Source organism: Zosterops lateralis (assembly GCF_965231275.1).
Source record: "Zosterops lateralis genome assembly, chromosome: 3".
NCBI lineage: Eukaryota > Metazoa > Chordata > Aves > Passeriformes > Zosteropidae > Zosterops > Zosterops lateralis.
In genome coordinates this window covers 92,980,038-93,000,621 of record NC_139764.1, presented here as the reverse complement: position 1 = coordinate 93,000,621, position 20,584 = coordinate 92,980,038, and the positions used below count along the sequence as shown (strand labels likewise).

The 20,584-nt window shown below is 39.2% G+C and overlaps 1 protein-coding gene across 1 annotated transcript in view; it reads left to right on the top strand.

Moving 5' to 3' along the window:
• Window positions 1-12,584: 12,584 nt before the first annotated feature.
• MYOM2 (myomesin 2) overlaps window positions 12,585-20,584 on the top strand; it is an 80,083-nt gene continuing 72,083 nt past the window's right edge. The window contains exons 1-3 of the mRNA XM_083857512.1: window positions 12,585-12,678; window positions 17,680-17,759; window positions 19,618-19,750. Coding sequence (XP_083713638.1) covers window positions 19,644-19,750 — 107 coding nt within the window. The 5' untranslated portion in view covers window positions 12,585-12,678; window positions 17,680-17,759; window positions 19,618-19,643. The remainder of the gene's footprint in view (window positions 12,679-17,679; window positions 17,760-19,617; window positions 19,751-20,584) is intronic.

Genomic DNA, 20,584 nt, shown 5'->3' with positions numbered 1-20,584 from the left:
TTTCCAAAATAAATGGTCCTGGAAAAAATTACTTTCAGAATAAATGATCTGAAGCACAATGCTGGAGTTACAGCAGCTCGAATGGTCCCATAAGTCCCATTATACTGACCAAAAATTGACCCAAGAAGGGCATGAAGGTCTGACAGAGCTGACTACTTAAACGATTTTTAGGAAATAGATCTTATTTGTGAGAGAAACCTTTTATCACAAATATATATATATATATATATATATATATATATTCCACTCTAGAGTAGATAGCAAATGCCTTTTTCACTCTGATTTCTGAGTTTCAGAAAAAGTCCTTAAACTGAAACAGTATTGATACTAATGATAGATGGAAGTTCTTCTTTCACCTGTATTAAGTGTTGCATCCCAGGTTTTCTTCTATATGGTCTCTTAGATAAGCTATTTCCATTTGATATTTAATATTCCAATTTTAGAGAGACTGGGCACAGTGTCAAAGTCAGCCATTTGGAGAGGGAAAATTCAGTCTCTTTTTATTCCATGTGAAAGAATACCAAAGAGGAGGAGTTGGAACAGAGGAATAGAGCCTCAGGCCCCTCTAAAGAGCACAGGGCTGAGGGGATGGGCAGATGCAGAGTGCTAAACCTCGAGCTGCATGGCCAAGGGCTGTGGCTGTCTCCAGCTCAGAGGGCAGGCTTTCCCTGAGGAGACCTTTGGAAAATGGTCTAATGCTTCCTTCATTCTGACCTTGATGTCGGGCTTGGTGAGCCAGCAGCAATAACAGCTCCAAGGCTGGGGGGAGCAGCCTCATATCCAGCCACTCTCCTGGCTGCCCTCTCATCTCTTCCTCAACCTACATGGTATGGGTTGGGCCCTACACCCATCCTACACTTTCCCACTGTGAAAGGGAAAACAGAAGCATATCCTAAGAAATCACAACCAATGTAAATTCACCTTGATTGTTGCCCAAAAGTCCTCCATGGTCCTGAGAAGCCTTTTCTAGGAATTCCAAATCCACACATGTACTTACCTGTTGAATGCAAGTGAATATTTAATATACTATAAATATGATATTTAATATGAAGTTTGATATTTATCATTTAACTGCAGCCTGAAGTTTAAATAATTTGCAATATTGAAATCACTGAAACTTGCCTATTTGAAACTGGAGTTTATGTGTCATATTATATTGCAGAAGTTAAGTGATGCTTTAAAATAAAATCCAGCATTGGAATGGACCAATTGTCTAAAGGCAAGTGCTATATCATGGAAGCCTTGCTCTGTTATTTTGGATTCCTTACTCACCAAATGCTACATTCTGTGGTATAAGGAAGGCAGTAGACACTTGATCAAAGCAGTTTTGCTGGTGGCCAACACAATGCAATGTGTTTGAAGAGAACTCAGAGGTGTGGAGGAGACTTTCATCAGCTTTTCTCCCCAAATGTAACTTTGGAGTTAACAAGAGCCTCCTCCTGCCCTGCCTGTGGCCACATCTCAGTCCTCCAGGGCCAAGCTACAGTTTATCACATTGCTGAGCATCACTAGGAAGAGCCTGGCTCTGTCTTCTTTACACACTCCCTTTAGGTATTTATACACATTCATAAAATCCTCTGAAATTTCTTTCCTCCAGGATGAGCAGCCAAGATTTCTCATTCTCTTCCTGTGTATCAGTTGCTCTAATCCCTTAATCATTGTCGTGGTTTGTCGGTGTAAATGCTTATGCATGCAAATTTTAATAATGAACATGACAATTATTCCAAATATGGTAAATTAAATACTAGTTGTAAATGGTGGCCAGAATTATCAAGTCATGAAACCTGGTTAAAGAAATCTGAGGTGATTTTGGATATTATTAAACAACTTTTACAAGCAGCTGTATTTGGATAGCTGCCATTTCAATTATTTCCTGGAGGAAGTTGCTGATCTTTGATGTTGATCTTTAGCTGTAATGTATCTGACTGAAAGATATCATCATACTTGGTTCCTCTTCAGATCTCTTTCATACACAATGATTTATCTTTTCTCCTTACTGGGTTGTTGTTTTCTATTCTTTTCTTTTAACAGCTTACATTCACCAAGCAAATATTCATTAGCTTCTGGAGATCAATTCTGCAGATCAATTCTTTGACCTTTTCCTCCTTAACATCCCTGGTGCATATTACATAAGCTTTTTCTTAACATAAGAATGACTTTATTATGCCAGGCCTAAAGCACATTTGGTGTCCTTGCCCTGTCTACAGCAAATAGCAGGTTATTAGGAAAGTTTTAAAGAACAAAGCAAATGTATGTGTTCTGCTGCTCTCCAGAGCAGCTTACATCCTCTTACCCAATTTCAGGTCAAGTCCTCTATGGGAGGAATATAGCACCTCTGCAGCTGTGAATTCAGAAGGGCTGGATGTGAGGGCTGCTTTCAGGACCAGAATTAACCCACCATGTTCTAAGTGCCTGTGAGTTCCATTAGCAGGAGGTTTGACTGGCTGTAGAGAGACCCATCAGAAGACTCTTGGATGTCATTATTAGTTATGTTGGTAAGTTATGTGTTACCCTGCTTGTTATGTATCTGAGTAGTGAGAGATAGTGGCATTGTCATCTTGGTCATTGTCTCATCTTCCAGGCTGGCACTAATGATGGCACATCTAGACATCTCCCTTTCCTTTCTTCTTGAGAACTATTAAGGGAGGTATGTGGAGGTGTGAGGAGGTGGAATAGCAAACAGTAATAATGAATAAGGCACACAGAAAATCAGAAGTCAAACTGTTGAGACAACTACTCTATGTTACCTGAGAATTGAGCTTTAGTGGACTATTTCTATGTGGTTGTCATGAGGCACAATTGTTTCCCAGGGTATGTGACACATGAGGAAATTCCTGTCATACTTCTGTTAGAAAAGGAGTAACACTGCACATATGTTCCTTTCTGCTGTTAGACAGGGTACATGTGTGGTTGTCTGTTCTCTTTTCAGTGCCATATTTTTTTTCCAGCTGAAAATGAAGGCAGTGTTTCTGTCCCACATGTATCATACACGAGTTTAAAGTGTGTGATTCATCAAAAGTGCACAGAAAACCAGCCATCATATTTTGTTGTCCATCTCAACTCACCAAGTCCAGAACAGAGCTCTTACTTTCCATTACACTTGCCTCTCTTTACTGGCTTCATTCATGATTCCTGCAAAGACACCATCTTCCAAGCTGTCAGGCAGTCTCTTCACCAGCAGCCATCACAATCAGCTTTATACTCTTTACATCTTTATTCTAATTCTACCTAGGATTTAGCTGGAAAAAACATCTACAATACATATTTGTCTTTTTATAGGCACAATGCTGAAGCTCAAGTCAAAGCTTTTATATTACAGTTTAGGAATGCAATGCAGGTTGCTTAAATAGCATTTCCCAGAAAACTTTTGAAAATATCATAATCCTAAGTTGTCATTTCGGGTAAGGTTGCTTTTCCTACATACTTCCTGTTTCTGGAATATTAACTTTTTTGTAACAGAGTCAGAGAATGGGTCATGTGGAAAGGACCACAGTAGATTCTGTGTTCCAATCTCCCTGCTCAAGCAGGGCCATCCTAGAGCACACGGCACAGGATTGTGCTCAAATGGTTCTTATATATCACCTGTGAAGAAGACTCCACAGCCTTTCTGGGCAGTCTGTCCCAGTGCTCAGTTATCTGCGCAGTAAAGAAGGTCTTCCTCATGTTAATGTGGAACTTCCTGTGCATCAGTTTCTGCCTGTTTCTTGTCCTGTTGCTGGGCACCACTGAGCAGAGCCTGAAAACATCCTCTGGCACCCTCCCTTCAGATACCTGTAGCCATCTCAGTCCACGTCTTCTCAAGGCTGAACGGGCCCAGCTCCCTCAGCCTTTCCTTGTACAAGATGTTCCAGGCACTTAATCATTTTCATAGCCCTCACTGGACCTGCTCCAGGGGCTGAATGGTCCTCTTGTCCTGAGGAGCCCAGTACTGGACACAGCACTCCAGACGTGGCCTCACCAGGGCTGAGCCAGGGGCAGGATCACCTCCCGTGAGCTGCTGGCAATGCTCTTCCTTAATACACCCCAGGATATTATTGGCCTTCTTGGCCAGAAAGACACACTGCTGGCAAGTTCATATTGCTTCTCTGATATGAACTCCTGCATGGAAGGTAATGATACGCAAATTTCAACTCTAGAAAAAGCAGCACAATTCTTTTACACTAAGTATAATAAGAAGCTGGAGAAAGGCATAAAGGCACACTGCTGGTAAGTTATCACTGCAAACTATTTCTTCCATTGCTTAATGTTTAGCATGACCTATGTCCATCTCTCATCTCTGGTTGAATATCCACTATTATGTCAACACATGGTTCCAATTTCCTTGTTACTTCATTGCTTGCTTGCAGTATCTTCAATGAATCATTCTCTTTTTTCACATATCTGGAAAATTACAATTATATAAACAGCTAAACCCCAAACTTATTTTAATTCTTTGGGTTTTTTTCTACCTTGTTCACAAAAGTCCTGAATTCTTTGTGCTCGTAGGCTGTGCTGCCAGAATAGTCAGAAACCAATATTCTATCTAGCAATTGCAGTGCAATAGGAGTGGGAAGGTGAAGTTTGAGGGTTTATATGTGAGCATCTTCAGAGGAAGAAAATACAGGGTTTTTTTCAATCTAAGAAGCCAGCAAAAAACTACTGTGTGGAAGGTAATGCTAAGCAAATTTTAATTCTAGAAAAAAAAGGCACAATTTTTTATATACACTAAACATAATTAGGAGCTGGAGAAAAGTGTGAGCAATAAGTAAGGATTAGTTCCTGGATAAATCCAAATTAAGACCTATTTCCTTTTATAGTATAAGTACTTCAACCAGATGGTGTTTTAACCATGTTTTTTTCAATTGCGTGGTGTCACTGCACAGAAGTTGCCAGCACAACTGAATAGACTCTGAGAGTGATAAGACAGTGATAACTATGATACTCTGACCTCAAACTATATATTTCCACACAGGAGTTCCTATGCATTGAAAATTCTGGGCTGCTCATTTGGGTTCCTTTGTCAGGTAAAGAACAATGATCTACCACAGAACTCATTGGGGATCTAGGCAACCTCAATAGTTTCTGTGATGTTGTGATGTTACTGCTGTTGTACTGTCATAAATATCCAGGCATCTTGACAACCACACTCAGCTCAAGATTTTTTTGTCTCCTTCGCTGCTGCAGTATTTATGTCACTTGGGAAACACTGCCAGTGGATGGGATTGGGTACAAGTCTAATCAGAAAGGCCACCGAGGCAGGGAAGGAGGACAGCTGTCCTAAGCATTCAGAGCTTTACATTCTGTGCCGTTCTGATGTGACGTAAGCCTCAAGATATTTATTAAGCTGGATGAAAGCCTGCTTTGGTCTTGCAGCTCTCTGAATCTGCCTGCCATTTATTTAGGATATGTTACAGTAGATACCAGCTGCTTGTGGTACCTAATGCCGCCTAATTGCAGTAGAAAATCAGAGTAAAAAAACAGATGGTGCAAAAATTTTACTGCAATCTCAAGCTATCTGTGTACCTGGAACACACAGCTATCTCTGATTAATGTTAAGAATAATAGAATTTTTTTTTTGATTCAGATATCAGTAAGGTAGAGATCAAAATATATGTACTTATATCTGTAAGTTTTTCAATCAGTAATGTAAACATTGCCCTGTAAAATACAGTTGCAGAGGATACTCAGCAGGCCAGTATGTGAAACAAGACCTAGTCTGGATAAATTATGAAAAAAAGAACAAATTAACAATACTTTTTCGAAGTTTTGTTTTAATGTGAACAGTGTTTGTGTGTGGAATCCTACAGTTTTTATTGGGGTAAAAACACCCTTTGAAATGAAATTACTCTGATGCTATCAAATGAGTCAAGGACAATAGCGGGTGACTGATTTAGTGACAACTGAATGGCAAAGAGTGAGAAGATTAAATAATCAGTTAAATGGCATGGACAAAGATTTCAGCAAAATCTCCCCATTAGGAATACTCACAGCTGTACAGGAGGAGCAGTAGCAGGAACGGAGAGAACTGGTGATGTCCAAATGTAGCTTGACCTCAAGCACCATTATATGGAACATGGACAGAAATATTAGTTGGAGATTGGGATGGAATAATCAAGTAGGTCTCTTCAGTATGAAGATGTAATGAAATACTGATTTGTTTTTATGCACTAAGGCATTGCTCTTGAAGACCTGGAGAAGCAACTAGTGAGCAGTTGGAGAAGAATCAGCATAGTTCATTAACACTCCTGCTAAGCAGTGGTTTCTTTCTTTGTTCTTGCTAAAAAGATGAAAATCTATCAAAATAGTGTAAATTTGGGGCCTGCCTGAGACCACTGACCTTAGCACACTTCTTGTTATATCTATATCTATATCTATATCTATATCTATATCTATAGTAAACTCATTCTTTTTGTTTACAGCAACTACAGAATCAAAGATATTGAGCAGTAGTGAGGAACAGGAATTAAGGCGTCCAGTTGATATATCCTTAAAAAAATTGTGCCTGATCTGCATTTGCAATAGTTCTTGCCCATTTACAGTGAAATCATTCCTTGGACATGTTGTGGATGTAAGTAATTTCATTCTGAAATAAAAAAGTACAAATTTTGTAATGAGAGTTACCTGGTTCCAGGAATACAGTAAAAGTTCATTATTCTAAAGTAGAATAATGATCATATATGTCAGGCAATATATCGTGTGGCATGGGACACACATCATAGCTATGTGCTTTCAGTGACATGAACTGTTGGATATGCCATAAAAAGTTCAATGACCTTGAATAGAGTGATATGCCTGAACTTGATACCCTTTGAGGTTTTCATAGCTCTCACGTTGGACTCATCATGCAGCCACTGACGTGTGATGTGCTGTGTATTCCTTTCCTCCTCTTTTTCCTCTGTGAAACAGGAGCACATAATTTCCACATTATCTGTGTGAGGGTATGTGGAGTGTGAGAAGATTTTTACCTGGAGATGTTGGGATGGGGTGAGTGAAGATCCTGAGGACCAGAGGTGTGAGAATTGGTAGACCTGAATAAAGTGATCAAGAAATGTTTAGGGGAAGAAATCAGAGGAACAAAGGGAGGATCACCTAGAAAGGGCTATAAAAGGGACTGATTGTGTATAAAGGACACCTATCTGACTGAGGCCTGTGCCTGAACACCACAGTCTATCCTGTCTTCATTCAAACCTTTCTTAACTATATATCTGTGTCATCCATGTATGTGAGTACTGCATGGACTGACTGCCAGTTAGTGGGGGGACTGGCTGCTGGCTATTGGTGTCAGACTGGGGGGTTTAGGTGCCCTTATACTCTACATAAAGCTATCTAGAGGGACCCATGGGTATGGGGTGCCTGCAACATCAGCCATCCTGAGAGTGTGCATCCGTTTGCTGCCAGCAGTGACGCAGACAGAGAGAGAAAAGGCAACCAGACAGCAAATGTGTGTGTGCTTTTGAACCTGCAGGGTGTCATGTCTGTGCCTTTACCAGTGATCTTCAGCTTCTGTCAGCCCAAGAGGAGAAGGGGACAGAACCAGAGTTAGTTACAGTCAGACACAAACTCAAACAGAGAGGTTATGAACATCAGATTTTTTTTTTTTTTTTTCCCCACTGTGAGAGTACCCAAGAGCTGGCCCTTGTTGCCCAGAGAGGTTTTGTATTCTTGTCATGGTCTAACCCCAGCCAGCAGCCAAACCCCACACAGCTGCTTGCTCACTCCCACCAGCAGGATCAGGGAGAGAATTAGAAGGGTAAAACATACTCCTGGGTTGAGATAAAGACAGTTTAACAGGAAAAGCAAAAGCTGCACACACAAGAACAGCAAACCACAGAATTCATTGCTTCCTGAGGGCAGGCATTTTTTCAGGCATCTCCAGGAGAACACAGCCCCATCACACACAGCAGTTACTTGGGAAGACAAATGTTATCACTCCAAATGTCCCCACCCCCCACTTCTCCCTCCTTCCCTCCCCTTTATGTACTGAGCATGATGTCATATGGTCTGGAATGTCCCTTTGGTCAATTTAGGTCACCTGTCCTGGCTGTGTCTCCTCCCAGTCTCCCATGCACCCCCACTTCCCTTGCCAGCATGACAGCATGAAAAGCAGAAAGAGCCTTGGACCTGCTCAGCAATAACAGAAGTATCTATTATTGACCCTATGTTCAGAGAAAATCCAAATCACAGCTCTATATCGGCTGCTGGGAAGTAAATTAATTCTACAACAGCCAAAACCACCACAAGTCTTCATTTTTGGAAATATTGAAAGTCTGGACATGGTCCCATCCAACCAGCTCCAAGTAGCCTTCTTTGAGAAATGAGCTGGATTAGATGATCTTCAGAGGTCCCTTCCAACCTCAAACATTCTCTGATTATGTGCCTCAGTTTTCTGTGCTTGTTTGATGTGAATACTATATGTAAATGTTGTAAGCAGTAACTCCTGCAGCTGACAGCTACTGAAGTCTGAATACATTAAAATAGGCTTTGAATGGTGCTACTTAATGGTGGATTCGGGACTGCAGCTGCCTTGCCTTCATTTCCAAGTGTGGCAAAACCTCTGGACCACACCACTGAAATGTTAGTCCCTGTCTCTGCCTTCTTACAGCCTGTGGTTCTCTCTAGATTTAGTGTGCTGTTGATGATACTGGGGTTAGCTGATAAGGATTACTGTTGCAGCAGCAGGTACCTGCCAAGTGTGTTGTGTGACACTAGAATAAATATACCAGAATAAGACCAAACATTTTTGTGGTTCTTGTCTTCTCACAGGTCTCATTGTAAAGGTAAATGAAGAGATGCTACTGAGCTGATATTAAATCAAGAAGGACACGAATCTAAGTTTTTCTGAGTCAGTAAAACCTTAATACTGACTCTGATGGGCTTTAGAGGGGCTTCTTGGATAGCAGGGGGACACATTACTGTTTAGATATCCTGAAAAATAATTTATTTGCTATAACTCAGTGAGTTGTAACTCAGTGGTGTGTTTGTCTTCTTAGAAATAAATGAAGATACTTACTAAGAGATTCACTTTACCTTATGTTGCAGGAAAAAAAATCCCAACATTTTGTATGCTCAGGTATTTTAGTGTTTGTTCAAAGATTTATGCTAAAATTGTTTGATGTTCTTGGTGCAGTTCAGTCTAGCTCAGATGAATTGCTGATTGAAAATCCTTGTCTGGCTGTTTAAAACATCTTGCATCTAATGTGGGGTGTTTTGTTGTCATTTTGTTTCATCTGCCATTGTTCTCTCTCCTGGGAGTTGTTTACTGTTCCTTTAGTTGGAAGTGTATTTTCCTCCTCCAAATTACTTGACTCTTCTCTGGTCTCATCTCCACACAGCATAGTTTCATTTCTGGGAAGGGTAGTTTTAGCTTTTGACAGTTTTCAGCTGCTTGAAGCCAGCCTTAAAATACTTGCAAGTTGGGCACTTTAAAAGAAAATTGGGAAGTTCTATTAGAAGAGAGAAAATGCATCAAGAAAGAAAAGAAAAGAAACAGAAAAGAGGAGGTAGAGAGAGAAATGGCTTAGAAGTCAGTAGGGTTTGTTCTCTCCCCACATGAGAGAGGCAGTAAGGTGTATTTCCCTTGGGGATTTGTACTCAACTGCACATTTACAGTGCTGTCAGCAGTAAAGTGCATCTGTTACCCCTCTCTTGCTACCTAATCTTCATGAGCAGCTGCACTCCCTCCAAAACTGTTTTGAGTTCAGTCCTTCAGGTGGTGGTATTCTCTTCTGAATGAGACACATTCTATTGGGTTTGTATGTGGAGCTCATAACTGATAATCCTGAATTTCTGAGCAAAGGCATTAACAGAGGAAAGAACATGAGTTTTTTTTTTATGTGTTTGAATTTGCATGCACTGTTTTGTCTTTCATTTGTAACACCAAGGGAGATGCTGGGACTTGGCTAACTGTGAAGAGAGGCTGCTCTAGGATCACCGGTGCACAGTGTCCATTGTTCTAGCATGGCTTTAGAAACCTCACCACAGGGCTGTGTGAATAATTAGGACTGCTGCAGAGATGAGGAACCTCACCGCTAGTTACCAATCTTTTAATTTATATGAAGCTATAAATATGCAACAAGCATTTGAAGAAATCAGTAGTCAACGTATTAACAAAGCTGGGCTTCAGAAGCTGCCATACAAAGATGTATTAGGGCCTTCTTAGAACTGGGGAAAGATTAAAGCACAAGGCTGCTATTAAGGCACCCTTATAGGCTAAAAACATACCTCTTCTAACACCATTACACTTCATTTCATTACTCTTTTGATGTTTAATCCAATGGCTAAAAAGCTAACACCTCGTTTTCCTGAGCTCCATTTCAGTTGTTTTTCTTCCCCTTTGCTGAAGTTGTTGAGATATTACTTAGGCCTGTATCAATTAAGCAACCCACACCAGGGGACTAGCATAAGATAAAGAAATAGTTCTAAAATACCAAATTCACAAAATACCAAATTCACTTAGCACATGCTAAGTTTTAAATGCTTGAATAATCCTTTCGATACCCTGTTAAATCTCTGCTTTAGAAAAGTTCTTAGGGAAGATCTTCTGTTTGGGAAGTGGAAGGATAAGGAGAGGGCACCTTCTGTGTTAGGGAGCAAGTAGGAATATAATGTAAATTATTTCATAGTTAAAATGCTGGATAATTTTTGGTGCTCTGCTGCCTAAATTTCACCACCAATGAATAACACAATCTTGCAGTTTTCCCTTCTATCTTATTTTGTAATATCTATGAAGAGATGAAGAATTTATTTATTGTCCTTCCTGGACACAACCTGAGACTGGCCCTCCTATATGGCTTGTTCTTGCCTTTGGCATTTTTCCCACAGTCCTTAGGATGCGCTTCCATATTTTTGTCATCCAGCCACACCCTGAAGAAAACTTAAAATAGAAGAGTGCTCAAGTGTAATGGCAGACAGAGCAGGCTGTAAATGCCTCCATTTCTGTAGAGATAATAAATATAGAACAAGAAATGGAAAGCAGAGTGTAGTGAGAACTTCAAAGTTTTCTGAAAAATGACCTTTTACCTCCCACAGGAATATTCAATAGGAGAGAAGAGATGGAGCTGGGTAAGTAAAGTGGGTTTGCTCTGGATTATTACATGCTAATTACTTTGACAGCTGCTTCTGAAGCAACATCTACATTCAGGGCATATGCCACTCTGTCTGTCTCTGTAGATCCAATTCTGTCAGACTGAGTTATAATTCAAGATCAATGGGAGGAAGGGAGAAGTCTGTTTCAAGGGAATGGTAGCCCTAGATGATACAAAAGTAAGAAATGTCCTTACCAGAGCTATTTAGGAAACTTGGATGGACATTGCAGATGGGATAAGAACAAGTTATTTAAAGGCTTTTCCACCTCTTGCTCTGCTTCCCTGCATATATACATAAGAAGAACACAGACTTAAAAAGAATACTTTTCGTCTATCGGTGTCACATACCAAGCAGTGGAAGAGATTGTCATTTAGTGACTTTGACAATGACCGGATTTCTATATAAGTAAATTGAAAATAGATCCTGTTATTTTCAAATAATTTTAAGATCAATGAATTCCCTACCTTTTGTATGTTGCTAACTCACTGATTATTTGAGTCGTTATGGGCTAAGTCAAGAGTTGTCATTAGGTCTGCCATATAGCCAGATTTTCACAAGCATGTTGTCCAATTTCCAGACAGAATAAGAGGAATGTGATTAATTATTCATGCTTGTCACAAATCCTTGTCAGAGGTCCTACCCCTCCTTCCCTTCCCCCATACAGGTGCAATCCCTGTGGAGTTGTCTACCACCAGAATGGGGCAGAGTGACTGATCCCAAGCCTATCAGCTCTGCAGAGCCAGTGCTGCTACCCCATGCCATCTGGGCATGTCAGAGCCACCACAGTAGTGCCTTGTAGCTTCTGGACAGAAACCCAGGAGCCCTACAGGCAGCAAGCATCCATTTTAGTTAGTAATAATCAGGAACCATCAGGGACCACCAAGGTCTCACAGAGTTGACTTCTTTGGCTGTATTTTTTCCTCTGAGTGTTTATGCCTCCATGCATATAAAATTTTTTCTTACTTTACTGATAAGACATAGAAAAATCTCTCTTATATCGACTATTGATGTAATAGAGATGGAAATAATAAGGGTTTTATACAACTGGTTTGCTTTTATATGTTGCAGATATTCTCACATCCAGAGAGCTCTTAAGGAAGCAATAGGGAGGCTCATTTTACAGCCCAGAGCACTAAGGAGATCTCGTGTCTCTATTAATAATATTCTGGAGTTTAAGTCTCCTCGCTGGCCTTCTAAGTTACTGATCATTTTAGAACTTCAAACTTTTCTAAATAAAGAAATTAAACTGTTTTCTGACATTTAATTGCTTCCCATATGCTTGGTGTTGTTGGGAAAAGAAACCCTACTTTTAACATTAACAACTGCTTTTTAAAGGAATGAGGTTTGTCTTTTATTAAAATACAGTATTAAACTGCATATAGGCTAATGCTTTTCTTTTGCCTTTATATCACTGCCTTATTGCGTATTAGGCTGACCCCAGTTTTGGGAGAATCACTCAGTTAGTTCTAAATATAGCACTGCATCTGCCCTTAAATAGGAGTGAAGGGGCAGTAGCCTTTGGAGAGGGGAATTACTTGTTTTCCTTGGGCAGGGTTTGCTAAGCTGGGAAAGGCTGGTCTCCCTCTCTGCTTTACAGTTTTTCTATATGCCGTGGTAAGTCCATTTTCTATCCATGTTTTTCTTGTACAGAACAAATGAGAGTGCTTTTAGGAGGGGGTTGGGTGCTTTCATGTAAAAACAAAATTACCTTCCTCAGGGAGAACAAGCAATAACTAGGACACAAATTGATTAATGGAAAGCAAAACAAAAAAAATAAAGTAAGATTGTTTTTTCCTGTGCATAGTCACCTTGATTTTATTGTGTATTACATTCCCTCTGTTTCTTTCTGCATATAAAAAACTAAATTACAGAAATCCACAGCTCTATTCATATATATTCTTTTCTGATTGCACAAATATTGACAATGCCACTTGCTTGCGTGCTTGCACTGTATGATTTTTCTGAAGTCTGTGTGTAAATAATTAAGCATAAAATCCTATAGTAGCTGGCAAAACTATTTAGCCTGCTGAAGTGCTGAAGAATGGGATGTTGTTAGGCAAAAAAACCCCAAACAACAAAAACAAACAAACAAACAAACAAAAGCTACTTTTATTTTGTTCCTGCCATGCTCTCAAGTACAGATTTCCAGAAGAAGTGTTTCTGGTGTCCATGTTGTTCTAAGCTAAGTGATAGGTTCTGTGCCATATGAAAATTCCAGCTAAATACCACTGATAGAGTCTTGGGAAATCAAGTTCATGCTCTTGAAATTATGCCTGTGTGTTGATAATGCCTATGAGCCAATAAAAGTAGCATAATGAAAGATAATAAATGTTGGGATGATGGGAAATTATTTTTATAATCTCACTCTCCAATGGTTTTGCTGTCCGGTTGAAGGGATATAATACACTTGTCAAGTGAAGGGAAATCTTCAAACTTTGTCAGAACATGTTTGAACTCTGTGCATTTGGAATGTTAGGGTGGCAAGGATTCAAGTCAATGTGGACAAATTGAGCCTCACTTAATTCCCAGTCTTGTATGATCATGAATTCATGAGGTAACATCCATATTAGTATCTTATCTGGGATATATACTGTTCAGGTTCTATTAGAGATATGGAAAGAAAGTCAGTTTGGAAGCTTCCACTCCTTTCCTTCATGAAAGTCACAGAAAATGCAAAATTATGCTCTTTTATAGTCACTAAAATACAGGATCTGGTGCTTCCCTCCACAACAATTACCTTGCTGGAGGGAAGGGTACCCATTACTCTGCCTGCTGCTCACCCCCACAGAGCACAGATCCTTATCATGGATTGTAGACATGACTGTGACCACCCATAATATATTTCAAATTACAACCACACTAACTGTTCTGTCTAGAGCGTGAAACAAGCCATTCAGGGACTATTACAAAGTCCAGGTGTTCATTCTAACTAATCATAGATGTGCTGTAGCCAAATGATTACATTAAATTGCTGAATCTACCTGTATGTCATTGAAAACAGTATCATTTGATGTTGGGAAGTGTTGAAGGTCTACTCATTCAATGCATGAAATTAGTAAAAATGATAGACAGATCTATGATGGCCGGTACTGTCAGCTGCTTGAAAATGTTGCTTTTCTGGAGATTCAGATAAGTAGAAATAGAGGAGAGAACTCAAAGGTGGGATTTTTTTATTATTATGTTTAGTAACAAAAGTAATGCATGCATTTAGGGGGATTATTAGAATCTGTTTAAAACCAGTTGGTGAAATGAGGAAAATATTATTTCTGTGGAAAGAAGATGTGATCGGTAAAACATAAGACCAGCTATGATGCAGCTAAATAAATCAAAAAGAAAAACACAAGAAGTGTTCAACCTTGCTAAATGATGTTTAGAACTCAGCATAGTAAGTGAGAATTCCATGATATTTTTTAAATGATGAGCATTTGTGTTTTATTGTCGAAAAAGCTAAAACTAAATTCTCATGTGGACTGAACAAGATCTTCAATGGGAGGACTTAAACATCTTAAAATGTTTAAGTATATTAAGTATATTTGAGTAGGTTTTTTCATTCACAGAACGTAATTTTCTATGGAAGATCTAAATATGCACATGTGTACAGAGAAAAAAGATTGTAAAGACATACTAGAAATTTTGCGAAATCAGTTTTTTTATCAGATTAGTTTCTTATAAAAATGGAGAGGAATTAACCAGATCCTCTACATCCCATTCTGTTTAGACTGGAATGTCTAGAGCGACATAATGACTCATGATGTTTTTACATGGTTTCCACCAAAGTCAGTTTATGGGAGAAAATGATAATACATTATAAAGTCTACAATCTCTACAGCATGGATACACCATCTAGAAAGGATCACATATTTTTTTTAGGCAATATGGTAATTTTTTATACTGGTCATTAGGAGCAACCAATTAGTAGAAAACGGTTTTTTTTTCCTATCTTTCTTTGTGGTATGTAGGTGATATGGATTTAAATATATTTTATCAGTTAAATATCAGGGTCTTTTATGCATCATAAGTGTAAAAGTTGGCAGCTTCTTGAAAACACTTAACTTTGAACAATGTGAAGGATAGGTAGCAGAACAAGAGACAGGTAGAGAAAAAATTGTCTAAGCCATGGAAAAAATGGGACAAGGCCTCAAATCAGTTCAAATGGTCAAAGAGATTTCTGGCTACATGAGGACAGGCAAGAACTCGTGAATAATTTTAGGGACTTCTGCAGATGGCCAGGAACAGAGATGAGCACAGAAGTGCATGTTGCATGGTATAGCACTGGCAGGTCAGGCTGAGAAAATACATCCTGTACAGTGCATTGCTCATGACACAAGCCTTTTGAATCTGGGAATGCAAGTTGTCTATCTATGGTGTGTGCAGCCATGTTCTTCTCACCATGGCATTTGTCAAGCCATCCATCAATTTAGTTGGTTGTGTGCCTGCTCTCTGAGGCAATGTAAATGATCATGCTAGAATTTACTGCTTGTCCTTTAAATCTTAAATTAACTCGCTTATCAGACTAACAATGTTTATATCAGACCCTTGGCTTCTCTGCTCAAGAATGTGGCCCCTTGTCACGTGGTCCTAGGTTACGGCTTTCTATTCAGATCAGTATTACTGTGTCACAAAACTATGCATATCCTGACCTGGGAGCTCAGCCTTTTACTCACGGTCAAGTAAAAATTTTTATATGCATGCTACAAAGCATGAAGAAACATATGTTTATGTAAACTGACTTGAACAGTCTAATTCACCTGTGGTTCATGTCATTAATCCTTAAGGACATTTTGGCTGAGGTAGTATTTCTCTTTGTGTTTAATAGTCTTCTGAGTGGTTCATGCAGCACATAGATTAGTGTACTTTTGGTCCTTTTGATGTCCTCAGCATTTACTGTCATAGAAACAAATAGGAATAATAAAAATAAAAAGAAAGGAGTACAATGGTGCTACATTGCACTAACAATGTAAAGGTCAGATGATACACCAAATGTTTTAGGATCACCTTTTTCCTGTAATTCTAGTTCTTTTCTTGAAATCCAGGGTCATTAACAGGATGTGAATGGATGTAACTCATGGATTGTTTATGACACACAGGCCATGTGTTTCAGCAAGGCCTCCCGAATTCTTGCAGTAGAACTTGGTACTAAAACTTGAGATTTGCTTTTTTTATAATAATTTAGATAATTACATTGTCTTTCTCTAGACTTACTCTTTTTTTTGTTGCCGTTGTTATTGGACTCTCAATTTTCCACTGGGATTCTTTCCCCCCAATTTCTCTGCCCGACCAATTCCTTCATCTCACTTTTGAGTCAATTCTCCCAATTCACTTGCCAGTATAGGCAAGTCCAGGTGTCCAGACACTGTCACTAATAAAATTTTGATTCAGCTAAATCAATAAATTCACTGGGGTTAAGCTGTCATCAGCATATCATGTTCTCTAACTATCTTAGTGGCAGGTTATCTAAATATTAGAATATATTTCAAACTTCTGATATAAATGTGTATCAGTGGAAAACTGGTAAAATAGTCAACATATTTTTCCTAGGAATACAGTATAAACTTCTTTTATCAGGAGCTCGCTAACCTATATGCTGCTTTTACAGTGGGACTTTGATTTTGCTCTTTTGATACTTTTCTTTGTAGCATTATTAAGTATTAAATACATACTCTGCAAACGTTTTTGAAATTAACGGATGATTACTATTACATTTGGAATTGTTGCCAGGCAGTTCCCCTCTGTGTTAGGAGAAGGCAAAGTGAGTCTGGCTGCTAACAAGCTCAGTTAATTGCTTGTATGAAGGCTGTGAGTGGATGGCTACCTTTGTTTCTATACTAAAGATGTTTGGGTAAATAAAAAATATACGAACCCAAATTTGAGGGGCCCTGAGTGCTGACAAATAGAAGAAAATGTGCTAATTAAAATGTTAGTTGTACATTTAGTGAAAAAGCCTGGACTGTAAATGACAATGGTGTTTTCTCCTCTGTCAGAAATGAAAATAAGACTGATTGGACGGATCTGTCCAGATAAATGGGCATTTCTCTGCAATCCTTATAACGTGGATCTCAGTGTGAATTATATACATGGCAGCATTTACATGTATGTTGATGAATTCACAGGATTATTTAACTTGGCAACATGTAAACATGAGTAGTGCTTAACAGTGGAGTAAGCTTAATCTGTGTTTGTCTTTTACACCTTTGTTTAGGCAAAAAGGTTAATTAAAAAGAGAAAAAATACCATTAATTGTCCAGTTAACATATGAATAAATGTGGAAATCCAGTGTCATGTACACAATAGGCACACAGACAGGAGGAACAAAACCAGGGTTCAATGTCTGCATGTAGCATCACATGATGTGCAGATATCAAAACTAGGAGAAGCCAAGGCTGCTCGTGGGTCTGTGTAGCTCTGTTCATGTAACCAAGACATTGTGTCATATGTTAATAGGTCTGTGAGGTCCATGTCAGCTCAGCATTGCATGAGGGCATCTTGCTAAGCCAGCATCTCTGTCTGAATAAACTTAGGTCATGCTAACTTTCTTATTTCTCTATAAATATAGCAATATATTTCTTTAATGCCTCCACAGTAATGTTGTAAACCTGTTTAATTTTTGTTTTGCAGTGTCTTGTGCTTTGCCTAAAGCTCTCATTGCTGAACTTGTGACTTGTCATTCTCATATCTTTTGAAAAAGAGCTGAAAAGGTAAGTTATGCAGAAGATGCAGTTATGAAGTGATAGATTGTAAAGGTCTCTTTAGATCTCTGAATATTTAAAATAAGATATGACTTCTATTAAATACATCTACTGTTTGCTCCTTACTTTTTCTTGGAAAAGTAAAAGTAGCTGATATGAGAATGTCATAATTTGGGAGCAGCTGACTGCCCTTGACTATCTGTAAGTAACAATCAGACACAGTTACAGTTTTCTACTCTACTTAACCAATGACTAGCATTTTCTTTTTTTGATAAATACTAAATGCTGGAAGCATGGTATATACTGTAATTTTAATTTGTTATATGTTTTATCTAAATGAGTTTATAAGACTTCTATTCAAATCCCTTTGAGCTTTCATTTGATATACATCATGAAGCTGCTTATTTATGTGACTTCTTGTCACAAATTTGGACTTTTAATGTGAGTCTGAGGCAGGTTCTTGGCATGGTCCATGTCCAGGCAGGACCAGGCTGTGGGGAGCTGGAGACTGGTTCTGCTGTGTCATTTCTGGGGCAGAAAGTGGCCCTGCGAGCTGACATAGGGTCCTAGGCTGTGGGCAGGGCAGGAGGAACTCTGAAGGAGCCTGGGCTGGAACAGTCAGGTCTATTGCTGTCCTCAGGACACTGACACACTCCTAACATGTTCCTGGGTGAGCTGGTGTAGCTTCACTTGCCATGGGTGCCCTGAGGTGGATCCCAGGCTGTGCCTCAGCCTGTGCCCTGACTGCTGGCATGGAGCTGGCAGCCTGCACCCTACAGGGAGCGTTAACAACAGGGATGCTCCCCTCAGCTTTCAGTAGCGTGTTGGAGGTCACTGCTGCAATTTACCTAACTAAATCTTCATCTGCTTTATAGGCTTATACTGGGAGCTTCCTTCTGTTGTCACCAAAGTGTAGGTGCCTTGTGGGGGAGGTTTTGGCTGTTCTCATGGGATTCCTCACCACTGTTCAGGCCATGTGGCCCAGGAGCAGAGACCCCCATATCCTACCCAGACTGCAATTACACGAGCTGGCACCTACTCACAAAATGGCTCATGATATTCCCCACTTTTGCAAGAAGCTGTCATCATATTTCTAATGAACAAAAAGGGACGTGGGCACCTCTGTGTTCTTTTAATGATGTGGTTGGCAATCTGCTCAACTCTAACTCAGTGGGAAATGTGCTCTTATCCCCCACACTGCTTCTAGGAGCACTCTGAATGTTTCTTAGAACCTTTTATCCAAATATTGATCAAAAACTATGCCATACTTTAGAGAAAGTCCACAAAAAGGAAACCAGAATGATTGATATCCAGAAAAAAATGCCACGAGGAAAGATTGCATGAGCCAGCTTTGTTGAGTTTAAATAAGACAGCAGAAAAGAAAAGTAAAGAAAATCTTCAACAAGTTGCTACGAAAGTGAGTGAAAACTGTCTATTTGTTGTCATGGTGAATGAGACAAAAACATAGTGAGCCTAAATTGCCAGAATGGAAAAAGTGAAAGGTTTGAAGAGCAGAGAGCTGAAATGTCTAACAGTGGCCAAAAACCTGTCAAATTTCCATCCTTGGAAATTTCTCTGGAGGCGTTAAATGACATTTGCAAAGAAGGGGAAAAATGATTGAGTGAAACATCTTTTACACTATGTTCTATGATTCCATAACTCACACTGTTCAACTGTTAAGATACAGCCTGAGGTACCTACCTGTGTGACTAATGGCTGTGTTTGCTGTCACAAATTGGTGCAATTTTTATACATTTGGGCATGTTCACACACATGTCTACATATCAAAAAATATCAAACCAAAGTGTCTGAAATACATGCTGAATGTGTACATGGCTAAATATATGGCTAACTCCACTCTCTGCAGGAATTACTGGTTGTTACAGAGGAAATATGTCTTCAGTAGCAGTGCCATTTTACCAGAGGAGGCACAAGCACTTTGATCAGTCCTATCGCAACATTCAGACAAGATATGTGCTTGAGGAATATGCAGCAAGAAAGTAAGTGCCACGTATTTGAGCATAGATAGGTCTCTGTTTTGGGTAGTCAGTCCTTAGAATCAAGATACTTACCTTTCCCTTCCACCCCCCAAAAATGTGATTTATATAGAATGGCGGTTTTCCACTTCCTTTCACTGACATGCTCCTTGCCTATATTCTCCCACCAGCACAGCTAAACTTCCTAGCAACATTGCAAAATACTTACACAGACTTTTTAGCTTAGGATCTGTCCTGTCCTCTAAAAGGAAAATTCTTCCTTGTAGGCTAAAATTGAAACCCTGACTTAAGAAAAATTGCCGTGAAATTTATTATAAGTCATAGAAATAAGCTTTTTACCCATTCTTCCATATGACATGATGATATTCCTTCTCCTGAAATTGGCTATAACTAATTATAGTTTTTGTGATTCAATTTCCTTTTTTAAACTTAAATGAAGGCTTAATGCTTCTCATTTGAAATCTCAGAGTTTTAACCAGAAAATACATATTCTTTTTATCTCAAAGCCTGAAACTTTGTATTGTTGCTTCAGAGTCACTGTTCTCCCTACTTAGTAATTAACATGCCTACCTAGCTGTCTATCTAGCTGGACCAGATTCCTTTATGAAAGAGGACAGTTGAAGAAAGTTCTGTGAGATATAAAAAGCAGAAATACTTTGAAAGAGATAATGCTATAGGGAATCTTTATGATTTGTGTATTAGACAGGCTGGTACCCTTGGGGTTCACTGAAATGCTATCATCATACCTGAATGATTGAAGACTGAAATAAATATAAATTTAATAGAATGAAATAAAATGCCTAATGATCCCCAGTGAGAGATGATGGGCATTAAGCC